Here is a 15,000-nt window from a genome sequence, read left to right as displayed (position 1 = left end):
GGTGGCAGGTGTGTGTATAGAGTGCTGCTAGTGTGCAGCTCTCTCTGTGCTCCCCCAGTAGATGGGGCAGTTTGTCGGGGTCTGGGAGGAAGGTGAAGTTGAGGATGATGTTATTAAATTTAGGGAAGAATTGGGAGCGGACGTGGTGGTACTTGGTACACCGGGTGAGGAAGTGCAGCTCCGTCTCTACTGTACTGAGAGTGCAGTGCTGACACGACCTCTCCTCCCGGGGCAGCCAGTACCGGGTGTGTCGCCCCGTCTCCACGGCCAGGTCGTGTGTGCTCAGTCTGTACCTCGTCAGGGTGTTTCTTAATTTAGGGTCGGATACTGTGCTCAGATAATCTGCTGCACTGTAGTGTCTGTTTAGGGCCAAATAACAAATAATAACAAATAATAACAAATAATAAATAACTGCATTTTACTTTGAGATTTAGTTTCAGTTTCCCAATAATTCAGATATTTAGTTCGGAGTTTTTGTGTAATTTGGTTTATTCTAATTGGGTTTACAGATTTATCTTGTTCCTGAGTCTTTATTGTGTTAGTGTGTGTTAGTGGTGTGTCGGCGTGTGTTATTACAGTGTCTGTGTGTGTTAGTGGTGTATCTGTGTGTGTTAGTGGTGTATCTGTGTGTGTTAGTGGTGTATCGGTGTGTGTTACTGGTGTATCTGTGTGTGTTAGTGGTGTATCTGTGTGTGTTAGTGGTGTATCTGTGTGTGTTAGTGGTGTATCTGTGTGTGTTAGTGGTGTATCGGTGTGTGTTAGTGGTGTATCGGTGTGTGTTAGTGGTGTATCTGTGTGTGTTAGTGGTGTATCTGTGTGTGTTAGTGGTGTATCTGTGTGTGTTAGTGGTGTATCTGTGTGTGTTAGTGGTGTATCTGTGTGTGTTATTAGTGTGTCGGTGTGTGTTAGTGGTGTATGGGTGTAGTGACTCAGGACCAGTTGGATGAGGGGACTGGTATGTTTGCTCAGCTCTTGGTGTTTCAGGGCTTTATAATGATAAGATTGGGGGTCGCTCTCATTTAGATGGTTCCAGAAGTTGATGCTCTTCTCTGTATGATTATAATTAGTGGAAATCGGCCTAATTCTGCCCTGCACGCATTGTTAGTGGTGTATCTGTGTGTGTTAGTGGTGTGTGTTAGTGGTGTGTTGGTGTGTGTTCGTGCACCTTTAGGATGCTTTTACAGAACTCTGTGTGCAGGGTCTCTAATGGATGTTTGTCCCAATTATGGAATTATGGAACACACACACACCACTACATCAGGTACACACACACACACACACACCACTACATCAGGTACACACACACACACCACTACATCAGGTACACACACAAACACACACACCACTACATCAGGTACACACACACACACACACACACCACTACATCAGGTACACACACACACACACACACACACACCACTACATCAGGTACACACACACACACACACACACACACACACACACCACTACATCAGGTACACACACACACACTCCTGACTTTCTGCTGTACTGTTTATTTCAGTCACCTCAAACCAGAGGGCATCACTGCTGCCAAAACCCTGTGTGAGAACCTGCTGCAGACTGTAAGTATACACACACACACACACACACACACACACACACACACACACACACACACACACACTACCATCAGTCCAGCATTTCATATATCCCTGAACCTCACAATCATAATTGCTGATTTTTTTTGGTTTAACAGTGTGTATAAATATATAAAAGTGTTGCTGTGCAGAATTGTGATTGGCTGACAGTGTTGGCTGTGTGTGACATCAGGTACATGCAGAGTATTCTCGTTACCTGAGCCAGATGAGTGCAGTGATGCCTACTCAAGGTAAAATATACACACACACACACACACACACACACACACACACACATCACCACCATCATCACATCTTTTAGAATATCTTTAATTAAATGTTGTAATTAACGTAACGTGAGTCACTGTGTTGGTTTCAGGTTTTCTTTCACCTCCTGCAGTAAACGGGATGCCCCATTATTACCCACCTCCTGTACCCTCTCCTCTTACTTCACAATACTCCCTTCAGCTTCCAACAGTCACGCCCACTGCATTACCTGAAACTACAGCGCCCCCTACAGCCCAGTACAGTATCACACCCCCAGCACCAGTTCAAATCACACAGGTAACACCCATTGGTCAACGCACTTATACATACAGTGTATCACAAAAGTGAGTACACCCCTCACATTTCTGCAGATATTGAAGTATATCTTTTCATGGGACAACACTGACAAAATGACACTTTGACACAATGAAAAGTAGTCTGTGTGCAGCTTATATAACAGTGTAAATTTATTCTTCCCTCAAAATAACTCAATATACAGCCATTAATGTCTAAACCACCGGCAACAAAAGTGAGTACACCCCTAAGAGACTACACCCCTAAATGTCCAAATTGAGCACTGCTTGTCATTTTCCCTCCAAAATGTCATGTGACTCATTAGTGTTACTAGGTCTCAGGTGTGCATAGGGAGCAGGTGTGTTCAATTTAGTAGTACAGCTCTCACACTCTCTTATACTGGTCACTGAAAGTTCCAACATGGCACCTCATGGCAAAGAACTCTCTGAGGATCTTAAAAGACGAATTGTTGCGCTACATGAAGATGGCCAAGGCTACAAGAAGATTGCCAACACCCTGAAACTGAGCTGCAGCACAGTGGCCAAGATCATCCAGCGTTTTAAAAGAGCAGGGTCCACTCAGAACAGACCTCGCGTTGGTCGTCCAAAGAAGCTGAGTGCACGTGCTCAGCGTCACATCCAACTGCTGTCTTTGAAAGATAGGCGCAGGAGTGCTGTCAGCATTGCTGCAGAGATTGAAAAGGTGGGGGGTCAGCCTGTCAGTGCTCAGACCATACGCCGCACACTACATCAAATTGGTCTGCATGGCTGTCACCCCAGAAGGAAGCCTCTTCTGAAGTCTCTACACAAGAAAGCCTGCAAACAGTTTGCTGAAGACATGTCAACAAAGGACATGGATTACTGGAACCATGTCCTATGGTCTGATGAGACCAAGATTAATTTGTTTGGTTCAGATGGTCTCAAGCATGTGTGGCGGCAATCAGGTGAGGAGTACAAAGATAAGTGTGTCATGCCTACAGTCAAGCATGGTGGTGGGAATGCCATGGTCTGGGGCTGCATGAGTGCAGCAGGTGTTGGGGAGTTACATTTCATTGAGGGACACATGAACTCCAATATGTACTGTGAAATACAGAAGCAGAGCATGATCCCCTCCCTCCAGAAACTGGGTCGCAGGGCAGTGTTCCAGCATGATAATGACCCCAAACACACCTCTAAGACGACCACTGCTTTATTAAAGAGGCTGAGGGTAAAGGTGATGGACTGGCCAAGCATGTCTCCAGACCTAAACCCAATAGAACATCTTTGGGGCATCCTCAAGCGGAAGGTGGAGGAGCGCAAAGTCTCGAATATCCGCCAGCTCCGTGATGTCGTCATGGAGGAGTGGAAAAGCATTCCAGTGGCAACCTGTGAAGCTCTGGTAAACTCCATGCCCAGGAGAGTTAAGGCAGTTCTGGGAAATAATGGTGGCCACACAAAATATTGACACTTCAGGAACTTTCACTAAGGGGTGTACTCACTTTTGTTGCCGGTGGTTTAGACATTAATGGCTGTATATTGAGTTATTTTGAGGGAAGAATAAATTTACACTGTTATATAAGCTGCACACAGACTACTTTTCATTGTGTCAAAGTGTCATTTTGTCAGTGTTGTCCCATGAAAAGATATACTTAAATATCTGCAGAAATGTGAGGGGTGTACTCACTTTTGTGATACACTGTACATACACCCATACATACATACACGCGCACACATACATACATTATTTCTGCTGGATTTTGCTTTAAATGACGTCTTTATCAGTTAGTTGATGCTGCAAATAAAGAAAGAAAATGAATGGTGTAGGATTTTAGAGAAGCAGGAGATTTTTAATATGGTCAACAAATTATTAATTCTAACTCCACTAACTCTAATCTAACTCTAACTCTTTTTTTAAAGGTAATAAAGCACACAGCATACATTTTTACAGTGAAATAACATTAAGGGCTGAGGCCAAAACAATAAATAAGCAGCAGGACGATAATCCCAAAGACACTTCAAATTTAAACAAAGCTTGATTAAGGAATCAGTCCTAGAGTGGATCTTCTCTGTCTCCAAATTTAAATCCCATAGAAAATCTTTGGTGGTATTTAAAGAAAGCAGCTGCAGCACAAAAAAAACTATCAAACCTTGGTGAGCTGTAAGAAGAAAATCATGGATGTAACGTGGGTCATTGTACTAGTTTTACTCAAAATAAAACAGCATCAGATTCATGAGGAAAGTAAATGAACCCCCTTTGATCATTCTCTTCTTTCCACTGTTTAGCTCCTCCCACCACTCGTGTACTCACCTGTGACTCCTCCCCAACACATTACTGCACCTCCAATCACAACTGTGGCTCTACTTCCATCCTCGCCTCTGATTCCCTCTAAACATTTAGCCCCGCCCCCTGCCCAGAAAAGACGCTTTACTGAGGATATTCCTGATGAGAGAGAGAGCGGCCTGCTGGGATACCAGGTACTGTCTCACTTTCTCACCTGTCTGACACTCTCTCAGGCTCACTCACTCACACTGTCTCTTTCTATGGCCAGTTTGCTCGTTCTCTCTCACTAGCTGACTGGTTTTCCTCTCACAGCTCTTTCCTGTAGTCGCTGTGTAAACCACAGTTATGGATGTACCAGTGCATGATGATATGTACTGGGAGGAATGGGATGTGATACTGCTGGGTTGGACTGGTGTTGTATTTACTGTACTGGTGTATTATCGTACACTGTGTGTACTAACCTCCATATGCACCTATAGGATTCGTCATACCTCAGTCTGATTATATTTGTTAGAATAAACTCTGTGAGACTGTTGATCAGAATCACAGTTTCATAAAAATGGGATTAAAACATTCCTCCCTAAATACGCATGTAAAAACTACTAGTGTTTATATATATCTGTATTCACCTCCCATTACACACACAACTGAGAACAGAACGTGTGGGGTGTTATGACTATTTCAGTGTGTGTGTGTGTGTGTTAATGCTATTGTGTGTTTTTCTGCTCATAGCATGGACCCATTCATGTGACTAATTTAGGTTCAGGCTTTTCGCTGGGCAGTTTAGAATCTGCAGAACCCCAACATAGCACCTCCACTTCATGTGTGGCGAGACCAGAGAGAGACAGGTACACACACACACACACACACACACTGCGTGCTCACATTTTGAACCCAGAGATTTGATTTCAGTGCCAGTGTGTGTTTAATGCTGATGTGTCTGTTCTTTCTGCAGCTGGCAGTTGATGCCCCCTCCACCCGCACCACATGGTACTGCAGTGAGGGATCAACACTCAGACCACCACCTGCATAGCTCATTGGGTATGACTCAATTATACAAAAGCTTTTGGCATCTCAGACAGATGATTTTTTTTTATGGAGGGGGGGGGGGTCAAATTTCCTCAGATATATTTATTTATAATTAATAAATTATTTAAAAAAAATCATCACAAAAATCTGAAGTGTGTAAAACAGATTTAAACTTAAAGATATATTTAAAAAAATAGGAGCAGCAGTGAGTGAAAAAGTAAAAAGCCCCCTGCATGTTGGTGGCTCCATTATTCGATTGGGTTGTGTGGAGGCCAGTGGCACAGGAAACATTGCACAGGTAGATGGAAAAGTAAAAAGCAAATGATTTAGCAAATTATATTACATATTATATAATCCAGTCAGTCAAGCCAAACCACTGCCAGGTTGCTGCTGTTGGGCCCCTGAGCAAGGCCCTTAATTGCTTAGACTGTATACTGTTACAGTACTGTAAGTCGCTCTGGATAAAAGCGATAAAATGCTGTAAATGTAAATTCAAATAAACTGTTTTAGACTGATTAAAGCCACTCTTTCTCTTTCTGTGATTGGCTGATGGTTTAGTCAGCCCCTCCCCCTCTCTGATCTCATCAGACGGTCGGATCGTGTTGATGTGTGTGATTAGCATCTCGCTAACCGTCTTCTCTCCTGTTTGTGTGTTTTTCTTTTTTCTGTGTTTCTGTTTTTCATGACCCGTGGGCGATGCTGTGTGGGTGGGTGGGGGCCAATTTCTCTCCTTCCTCCTGGCTTGAACATTGCCCCCACCGGCTGACCAATGAGAACCATTCTTCATCCTTCTCTACTGCTGATGGTCCACACTGGTTGTGTGTGTGTGTGTGGTTTTATTTTTTTCTGTCCTCAGCTCCTCAGGTGAAGCGGTTTAAGGTGAAGTTTGGGGCGGGGCTGGTCTCGTACTCCACTGATTCCTCTGATGAGGAGGATGAGCTAGTTGCCCAAAAGTTGGGTGGAGCCAATGTGACTGCTCCCTCCTCTGCATGGCCTGTACGGACATTCAGAAACCCTGTCCCATCTCAGCCCCGCCTCAAAACACAGAGTACCCAGCCGATGCCCTTTTGGATGGCGCCCTGACAGGAAGGTGTTTTACACATGCATGCACACACACACCAAACAACAGAGACTGATGTAACAGACAGGAAGTGATGTAAGTGATTGATGTCATTCTCAGAATAAACAGTTCTACTTTGTTAGAGTTGTTGTTTGTTGATATGAACTTTATTCTGAACCAGCATGATTAATTACAGGTGAATGTTTTAACCACTGCGCTGTTCAGCAGTTACCATGGAAATGATCACTCGTTTAGCTCGATTAACTCGTTTAGAATGACCCCCAACCAAATGCATAGCAATCTCCATCACTGGTGCCTGTGAGGGTGAGGGATCTGTATCTGAGGGATCTGTATCTGAGGGATCTGTATCTGAGGGATCTGTATGTGAGGGATCTGTATCTGAGGGATCTATTAGATGTCGGGCTGATGGGGGGTAGCTCAGGGTCAAGGTCAGTCAGTCCTGGTGAGTCTCCACCCACAGTGGTCCATGGAGGGATGAGCCAGAGGTCTTGATGTCTGTGGCGTCTGTTATGAACCAACAGAAGATCTTAATCCTGGTGATAAGGTGAATGTGGCACAGCACACAGTGCACCCAACCCTTCTGTGCCAGTCAGAGTACCCATGCATCTCCTGTCCACCATCCAAAGCTCCTCCAACTGGAGGTGAAGCATTAGAAGGTCGACTGCTCAGATGGACGTTAGAGAAGCAGAAGTTTGCATCGCTCACCAGTGAAAGAGATGGAACCAGGATGCACCCTAGTATGATCCACCTCACAACAGAGCTTGAAGGACCTGCTGGTAGAGTTCTGATACCAGATACCACAGGACTCATTCTAATGTCTTGTGGAGTCCATGTATCCGTGCTCACCTATTAGAGGTGTGTGGTCCTAATGTTCAGGCTTATTAGCGTGTAAATGCTATATTGAGCAGCTCCCTCTGTTGGCCACTCTAGTAATGACATGATAGGTGCACAGACACTGATCTCTGTTCACAAGGATGGTTTTAATTGGTCACATGTTCTCTAACTAACAATGTGTGTGTGTGTGAGTACGAAATCATGAGGAAGTGTGTGTGGTGGAATAATGTTGTGTTGTTGATTGTATTCTCGAAGTGTCCAAAGTGTCTCCAAATCAAGTCTTTCCCTGGTCTCAGGAAGCATGAAGTGCACCACCATCGACCCTAAACACACACACACACACACACACACACACACACACACACAGGTTACATATTTTAAGCATTTGACAGTATACATGTTGATATGAGTTGTTCATAAAACTGAGACAAATGTAAATATAATCTAAGCTGCAGTATGTTACACTTCATACTTTATACAAAATAATTTCAAACAGGTAATTACACTATTTTACAATTTAAAAAATAATCTAATTTTAAATAAAATGCTGCTGTACCATAAATTATACCCCATCATCTCTGAGATAAATACGTTTTCTATCCTCTAAACAATATTGCTAAATTTATGAATGAAAAAATTTTTTGTTGACGCACAAAAGTATAATCTGTTCATCACAAAGCAACCGACTCCAATATAAACAAACTCAGCCCACTCAAGACAGCAATGTCGTACACAGTATGTAAATAAAAATGATAAATATATATTTTGAAAGAAATGTGAATGCTGAGAATAATAACTAGCTGTTTAACGCATATTAAGCTGATTTTATTTCGTTTGTGATGAAGCAATGCTCAAAGTAAAGCAAGCAGCTTCTTATAGATCTTGCACCAAAATCTGATCCATTTAATTCTTACCAAAATCCACACACATCCAGTCCTCACAGTTCTTCCCCTCGATGCGAGTATGAGCATCACCGTCTTTCTTCAGGAACTTATACTGAAACACATCAAACACTCGGTCAGGTTTCACTCATACAGTTACTCAACTATTACAAACACACATTTATCATTTAAACATCTAAACTACTAATAAAATTGTATAATAAGCTAAGAATAATCATATAAATCAGTGATAATCAGATAAATAACATTTAACAACTCTGAGCTTTAATTACAGTCTGTATATAAACATCCCAGTGTTCCTTCTGTTCTCTATTTTAAGTTCTGTACCGTATGTACTGTTATGATCTCTTGTTTGGTGATGAACTGTTATGTTGGTTGTTGAAAGAACAGCACTGTGTGAATCTGATCAGTTGTGTTTTTTTCTCTTCCAGTTCAGTTGATTAATTTACTCTGATTTTTACCCTCATAATACAGATGAAGAAACTAAACGGCTTCCTTCTGTACAATGAACTTACACATGACTGAACATTAAAAACTAGTCATTGATTGAAATAAGTAAATAAGCTGTAATTGTGAAATAAAATGAGTTTACTTAATTACACATGCTTATAATTAAGAGGAGAGTAACCATGGTAACTGTGAAACTGGGTTACTATGGAAACAGCATAAAAGCATGAGTTACCACAGAAACGGCGTACTCCGCCATGGCTCGGAGGTGACGTGTTGAAGAGCCGCTCACTACAATAAAATACTGAGTGTACTTCAGTTCCTCTGGTACCCGAATAACACAAACATCCACTGCGTTCTCCTGTCTGAGGAGAGACACCAACACCTCCAGACTGAACACCGTTCCACCTGCACGCACACACACACACACACACACACACACCTTCAGATTAAACACTACTCTACTTCTTTAAGAAACAGTTATAAACAATACATTTAAAACTATAAATGCTTTTAAAGAAAGTTTCCACAAGTACAATTACTCCTAGATATTTATATGAAGTCTCAGAAGATCATGTGGGTTCCGTACCTCCAGATTTAAAAGCTCAGGATAAGCCCCTCACACCAGTTTCTGTTTAATCACCTTTTTTTACGTTAATTGTCTGGATAAATCAATTCAGATGTTTGTGAGAAATTAAAAATTGTAGGACTTTATTAAGGCTGAATCAGAACTGCAGCCTTTTCTATCATTTCACAAGATTTACAGCTTTTACCTGATGCTCTTATTCAAAGTGAATTAAAACTGACTGATACAAGCGAGAGTGAAGGGCCTTGCTCAGGGGTCCAACACTGCCAACCTGTCAGTGGTGAGACTTGAACCAGTAACATTCTGATTACTAGTTCAGTACCTTAACCACAGAGCCAGCAGATTTTCTGTAACCAAATATTGGCTTGATTTGGATCTACTGTCTACAGACTCTACACATCTGACTGATAATAATCATCTAAATAAATTAAATCCTCTAATCTACAACTTAGTTTATTTCCCCGAATTTCTGTGATTAATAAATTACCTCAATCTCACTACAATAAAATTATTATTTTTTTATTCTCAACAAATCATTCATCACATTATTTTAACATTATTATTACTGTTATTATTATAATAATATTATTATTTTAACATCATTACTGTTATTATTATATTATTATTATTATTACTTACCATGTTGTGACTGAGAGTCTCGCGCTGTGTGATTAGTAACCACGTCAGTTCCGTCAGTGTGGAACAGAGCGCGAGGACAGCTTGTGGTGGTGATTGATGGTAAATTCGGTCTGTAATTAATCACAGTTTTGTAATTACTGACGCGATTCTTTAAAAAGTGTCTCATCAAACACCTACTGACTCTGAGAGCAGCCATTACTGACCTTCTACTTCTCCTGCTTCTACTCCAACTTTTCACTCCTCTCTGATCTAAACCTGCTGTGGCGCCCCCTGTCCGCAGTGCACTGGAACTGCTCATGTAGACGATGCCGTGCTCATTATTTTTCTCCTCCTGCAATAGGACCAGCTGGAGCTAAAACCAGAGCTAATATCACCTTCAGCGGAACTGGAATCAAACAACATTCATGAGGTCAAGAAGCAGAAACTAGGGACAACAAAGCTACAGACCAGCAGAGGGCAAAAACAACTCTCCACTGACCATTAAGACCACAAACTCATTCAAATGTCACTCAGTAACAGTAGAATAACACAAAGTGAAATACATCAGCTTGGCTCGCAACCTCAAAAGGCCTAAAAACTACATTGTTTTTGTGAAGATTGGTAAAGAATTGGTCATGATGTGGTGGTGCTTCAGCAAGGCATATTGAAAAAAACTTCCCTCCTTCTACTCTGAAAATGTTCTCCAACTCTGAGAACTGTTTCTGTAGGAACTGCTTCATGCCACACAGCCAGGTCAGTCAAGGTGTGGATGGTGGAGAACCAGATCAAGACCCTGTCATGACCAGCTTAATCTCCAGACTTGAGCCCCACTGAAAATTTCTGGAATGTGGAATACATTTCTACATACAACTGTGCTTGTATTTCTGTAATCTGATATTAATACGGAGAGTAATCAGATCAGATCTGTTAGTGCAGATAAAATAAACACAATAAAATGAGGACATCAGAACAAAATGTACGTATTTTATTTTAATGTAAAAATCTCAATATTACACAAACAATGTTAACACAGAGTGTATGTGTGTGTGTTTATAATTGTGAGGATTCTGTATTATTCTGATTCTTTTTCTGTCACTGAATGATTGGAACACAAAGTTCTTTATTTAAAGTCACCCATTATTACCCATTTATAAATTAATGTTGGATTTTAAATCTTCTGGGTATTAAACTATACATACACAAACTTATAATGAATAACCACAGTTGTTAACTTCACTGTGTCCATTTAAATAGGGATAGTATAACTGAACCTATTAACCAGTACATGGAACAGTGTCTCTTTGCCAAGGTCTAAAACTAAAAATTGTCACCGTATGCTGGGAGGAACATTTGTCAGGATCAGGAGATGTAATCCAATAACATTCAAAAACTTTTACCATGAAATAGAAGCTGCTGCACGATACATCATCACTGGCTTAAACACAGCTGTGTGTGTGTGTGTGTGTGTGTGTGTGTGTGTGTGTGTGTGTGTGTGTGTGTGTGTGTGTGTGTGTGTGTGTGTGTGTGTGTGTGTGTGTGTGTGTGTGTGTGTGTGTGATGCCAAGATGTTTGTTACAGGACCTAAAACAGGCAGTTCATGTTTAAAAGTCCTTCACTGTGGCTAAATGTAAGACATTGGGGTGTTAGGGGTTTAGGTACTGGATCAGTGACACAAAGATTATTGGTTTAACCCCAAAATGACCAACATTCTACAGCTGGGCGCACACTGTCTTATCACCATGGTAATAAGACTCTGTCCAAACTGAAAGGGGTTCGACGAATTAAAGGTGACGATACTCTTCCTCATCCTCCTCATCCTCCACCTGTACACACACACACACACACAGAGCAGGGCAATGTTGTTGATCTAAATATACAATGTGAGTTTGATCAGATTTATTTCTACATATTTTTTGTCCTGTTCATTAAGGATGTCTGATGTTTTTTTTTTTTCACTTTTTCTCAGATTTCTCCCCCAATTTTCTCCATTAATTTAGTCGTATCCAATTACCCTGGTTGCGTTCCGCTTCACCTCTACCGATACAACCCTCCACTGCTGACAGAGGAGCTTCGTAACTGACACACGCCCCCTCCGACACATGCTCAGTACCGACTGCCTCTTTCACCAGCACGAGGCGAGTTCATATGCGGATCAGCTTTGTGTACGGAGAGCCACACCCTGGTCAACATTATGCCTCAACTCTGCGCAGGCACCATTAATCAGCCAGCAGAGGTTGTAATTGCACCAGTTATGAGGAACCTGATCCGGCTCGTCTCACCCTGAACAACAGCCAATCTTTGTTCTTGTGGCTTCCCAGCCCAGCCGGCTGAGGTGATGTCTTACTGTTAAATGCATCATTGTTATGAATGTGTTCTTTTTAATGATTTCACCCAACTATTCACTCACTCACTCACATTTACACACTTATTCATAGACTTACACCTTTGGTCATTGTACAGCAGCCAATCCATCTTCTGCATATTATTTGAAGTATATAGAAAACCAGAGGAACTCACCACAGATATGGTGAGAACATGCCAAACTCATTACAAACACTAGGTGAGGTGAGGTGTGTGTGTGTACCTCAATAATTTTAATGCTCCTGCGTGTTTGGGTTGAATAATTGGTGGGCGGAGTCTTAGTTGTGGGTGGAGTCTCGGTTGTGGGTGGAGTCTCGGTTGTGGGTGGAGTCTCAGACAGAGTGTGTACAGTGGGTGAGTTGTCAGAAGAAGGCGGGATCTCGGTGGTGGGCGGGGTTTCTGGTGTGGGTTCAGTCTCAGTACTGTGATGTTGAGCTAATAGAGAATAATAAATATTAATAATTAGTTATATTAACATGATTGTACTTATAAACCTTATTACACTGTATTACATGTTTATTTAAACTGTTTTAAACTGAGTGTGAGCCCCTCCCTATTTTTTGTGTAAAACTCTGTTGTTACCTCCTGTGAATAATGGCAGTATATAATAATGTAAAAGGTTGCAGTTTATCTTACAGTGCTCTACAGCGCCACCACTGGGTAGAATGTTTATTGAAAGGCTTTCACATAGATCACATTATTTAAACCAGAGGGGTCAAACATACCACCAGGGGCCAAATTATAATTTATCTGTTCACAGCACAAAAGCATTGTAGTGATTGTAGGTCACAGTTGGAATTAAATTACTTACTGTAAATGTAATTGGTAGGATATTTACTTGTTTTGGTGTTTTCTTTCTTCTTATCCTGGGATTGGTGGGTCACTGTTGATGACATCATATTTTAAAGACATACAATGCTGCTGCTGACACCAGTAACTGATCAAAATAAGAGCTGTAACATAAAGCAGTAGCTCATCCAGGATCTGATCCGATACATTTCTTTAAGGTTTTGTCATTGTTGTTTCACAGATATCTGCATCGGATTCATGTGACATCCATGACGTTACTGAAATAGTAAATTGCTAGAAGAAGATGAAAGCAAATACCAAACCAAAAATACATCCCGGGACAGAACGAACTGTAAGCTGGAAATTGTAGGCAGATTTTTGTAGACACCTTAAGGACAACATCCTAAATAAACCGTTAGGTTCATGGCTGTGATGTGTTGTTGTTGTTTGATGATGTTGTGAGGTATGCTATCAGGGGAAATGATTTGTACACCTCTGCTATACACTAATCATATTTATCTGGACAGAGGTATTGTGATGTAGTCAGTATACATTTCTGAACATGACAGGTGATGGAGACACTCACCACTTAGTTTTTCTCTCTGCTCTTCATCTTCATCTCTCTCTTTATCATCCTCTATTTCCTGGATCAGAAGCTTCTTGCCCCTGATTGGCTGGTTTGATAGCTGCACCTCTGTGTTTATTTTCTTGTTTACCTCCTGCAAGAGTTTCTACAAACACACACACACACACACACACACACACACACACAGATAAACACAAACACATTTTTTTGCTAGAAATCATTTAATGTGAGTTTTTACAAGCAGTTCTGAAACTGAAGGTCTCCAAACTCTGAGCTGTAAAGACTTGAGCAGGAGAGCCGCATTGTTTTGAGCACACACACGCAAATCTGTCTTAGACAAAAAGAATTAAAATAACGCGATCGAATTCATGCATGTGTGTGTATCTGTACAGTGTGTGTGTGTATGTGTGCGTACCTGTTCATTGTGTGTGTGTGTGTGTGTGTGTAAACCTGTACAGCAAGATGATGTGTATGTGTGTACCTGTGCAGTGAGATTGTGAGATTGTGTGTGTGTGTGTATGTGTGTACCTGTGCAGTAAGATTGTGTGTGTGTGTGTGTATGTGTGTACCTGTGCAGTGAGATTGTGTGTGTGTGTGTATATGTGTGTACCTGTGCAGTGAGATTGTGTGTGTGTGTGTGTGTGTGTGTGTACCTGTGCAGTGAGATTGTGTGTGTGTGTGTGTGTGTATGTGTGTACCTGTGCAGTGAGATTGTGTGTGTGTGTGTGTGTGTGTATGTGTGTACCTGTGCAGTGAGATTGTGTGTGTGTGTGTGTGTACCTGTGCAGTGAGATTGTGTGTGTGTGTGTGTGTGTGTACCTGTGCAGTGAGATTGTGTGATTGTGTGTGTGTGTATGTGTGTACCTGTGCAGTGAGATTGTGTGTGTGTGTGTGTGTGTGTGTGTGTACCTGTGCAGTGAGATTGTGTGTGTGTGTGTGTGTGTGTGTGTATGTGTGTACCTGTGCAGTGAGATTGTGTGTGTGTGTGTGTGTGTGTGTGTATGTGTGTACCTGTGCAGTGAGATTGTGTGTGTGTGTGTATGTGTGTACCTGGGCAGTGAGATTGTGTGTGTGTGTGTGTGTGTGTGTGTGTGTGTACCTGTGCAGTGAGATTGTGTGATTGTGTGTGTGTGTGTGTGTGTATGTGTGTACCTGTGCAGTGAGATTGTGTGTGTGTGTGTGTGTGTGTACCTGTGCAGTGAGATTGTGTGTGTGTGTGTGTGTGTGTGTGTACCTGTGCAGTGAGATTGTGTGTGTGTGTATGTGTGTGTGTGTGTGTGTGTGTGTGTGTACCTGTGCAGTGAGATTGTGTGTGTGTGTATGTGTGTACCTGTGCAGTGAGATTGTGT

At 41.8% G+C, this 15,000-nt stretch overlaps 3 protein-coding genes across 4 annotated transcripts in view; 1 reads left to right on the top strand and 2 right to left on the bottom strand.

The window, feature by feature from the left end:
* The window catches only part of khdc4 (KH domain containing 4, pre-mRNA splicing factor), a 15,714-nt gene extending 9,063 nt beyond the window's left edge, over window positions 1-6,651 (top strand). Inside the window, exons 8-14 of the mRNA XM_062992349.1 lie at window positions 1,523-1,583; window positions 1,792-1,849; window positions 1,978-2,162; window positions 4,421-4,612; window positions 5,151-5,266; window positions 5,374-5,459; window positions 6,304-6,651. Of these exons, the coding sequence (XP_062848419.1) occupies window positions 1,523-1,583; window positions 1,792-1,849; window positions 1,978-2,162; window positions 4,421-4,612; window positions 5,151-5,266; window positions 5,374-5,459; window positions 6,304-6,530 (925 nt within the window). The 3' untranslated portion in view covers window positions 6,531-6,651. The remainder of the gene's footprint in view (window positions 1-1,522; window positions 1,584-1,791; window positions 1,850-1,977; window positions 2,163-4,420; window positions 4,613-5,150; window positions 5,267-5,373; window positions 5,460-6,303) is intronic.
* Window position 6,652: 1 nt separating this feature from the next.
* Window positions 6,653-10,655, bottom strand: malsu1 (mitochondrial assembly of ribosomal large subunit 1). The gene is made up of 6 exons (XM_062991551.1): window positions 10,605-10,655; window positions 10,140-10,267; window positions 9,937-10,046; window positions 8,947-9,119; window positions 8,277-8,358; window positions 6,653-7,685 (listed from the first exon to the last, which is right to left on the bottom strand). Exons 1-6 carry the CDS (start codon window positions 10,653-10,655, stop codon window positions 7,528-7,530), a joined length of 702 nt encoding a protein of 233 aa, XP_062847621.1. The 3' UTR covers window positions 6,653-7,527.
* A 230-nt stretch (window positions 10,656-10,885) lies between these two features.
* spag1b (sperm associated antigen 1b) overlaps window positions 10,886-15,000 on the bottom strand; it is a 19,264-nt gene continuing 15,149 nt past the window's right edge. Inside the window, exons 10-13 of one of the 2 annotated variants that reach the window (XM_062991647.1) lie at window positions 13,652-13,796; window positions 13,088-13,159; window positions 12,500-12,711; window positions 10,886-11,738 (exon numbers count right to left, since the gene is read on the bottom strand). In XM_062991647.1, the coding sequence (XP_062847717.1) occupies window positions 11,697-11,738; window positions 12,500-12,711; window positions 13,088-13,159; window positions 13,652-13,796 (471 nt within the window). In that variant the 3' untranslated portion in view covers window positions 10,886-11,696. The remainder of the gene's footprint in view (window positions 11,739-12,499; window positions 12,712-13,087; window positions 13,160-13,651; window positions 13,797-15,000) is intronic. The other variant, XM_062991648.1, reaches the window with a different exon arrangement.

The sequence above is a fragment of the Trichomycterus rosablanca genome, chromosome 3 (genome assembly GCF_030014385.1).
Source record: "Trichomycterus rosablanca isolate fTriRos1 chromosome 3, fTriRos1.hap1, whole genome shotgun sequence".
NCBI lineage: Eukaryota > Metazoa > Chordata > Actinopteri > Siluriformes > Trichomycteridae > Trichomycterus > Trichomycterus rosablanca.
This window is presented reverse-complemented; position numbering and strand designations above follow the sequence as displayed.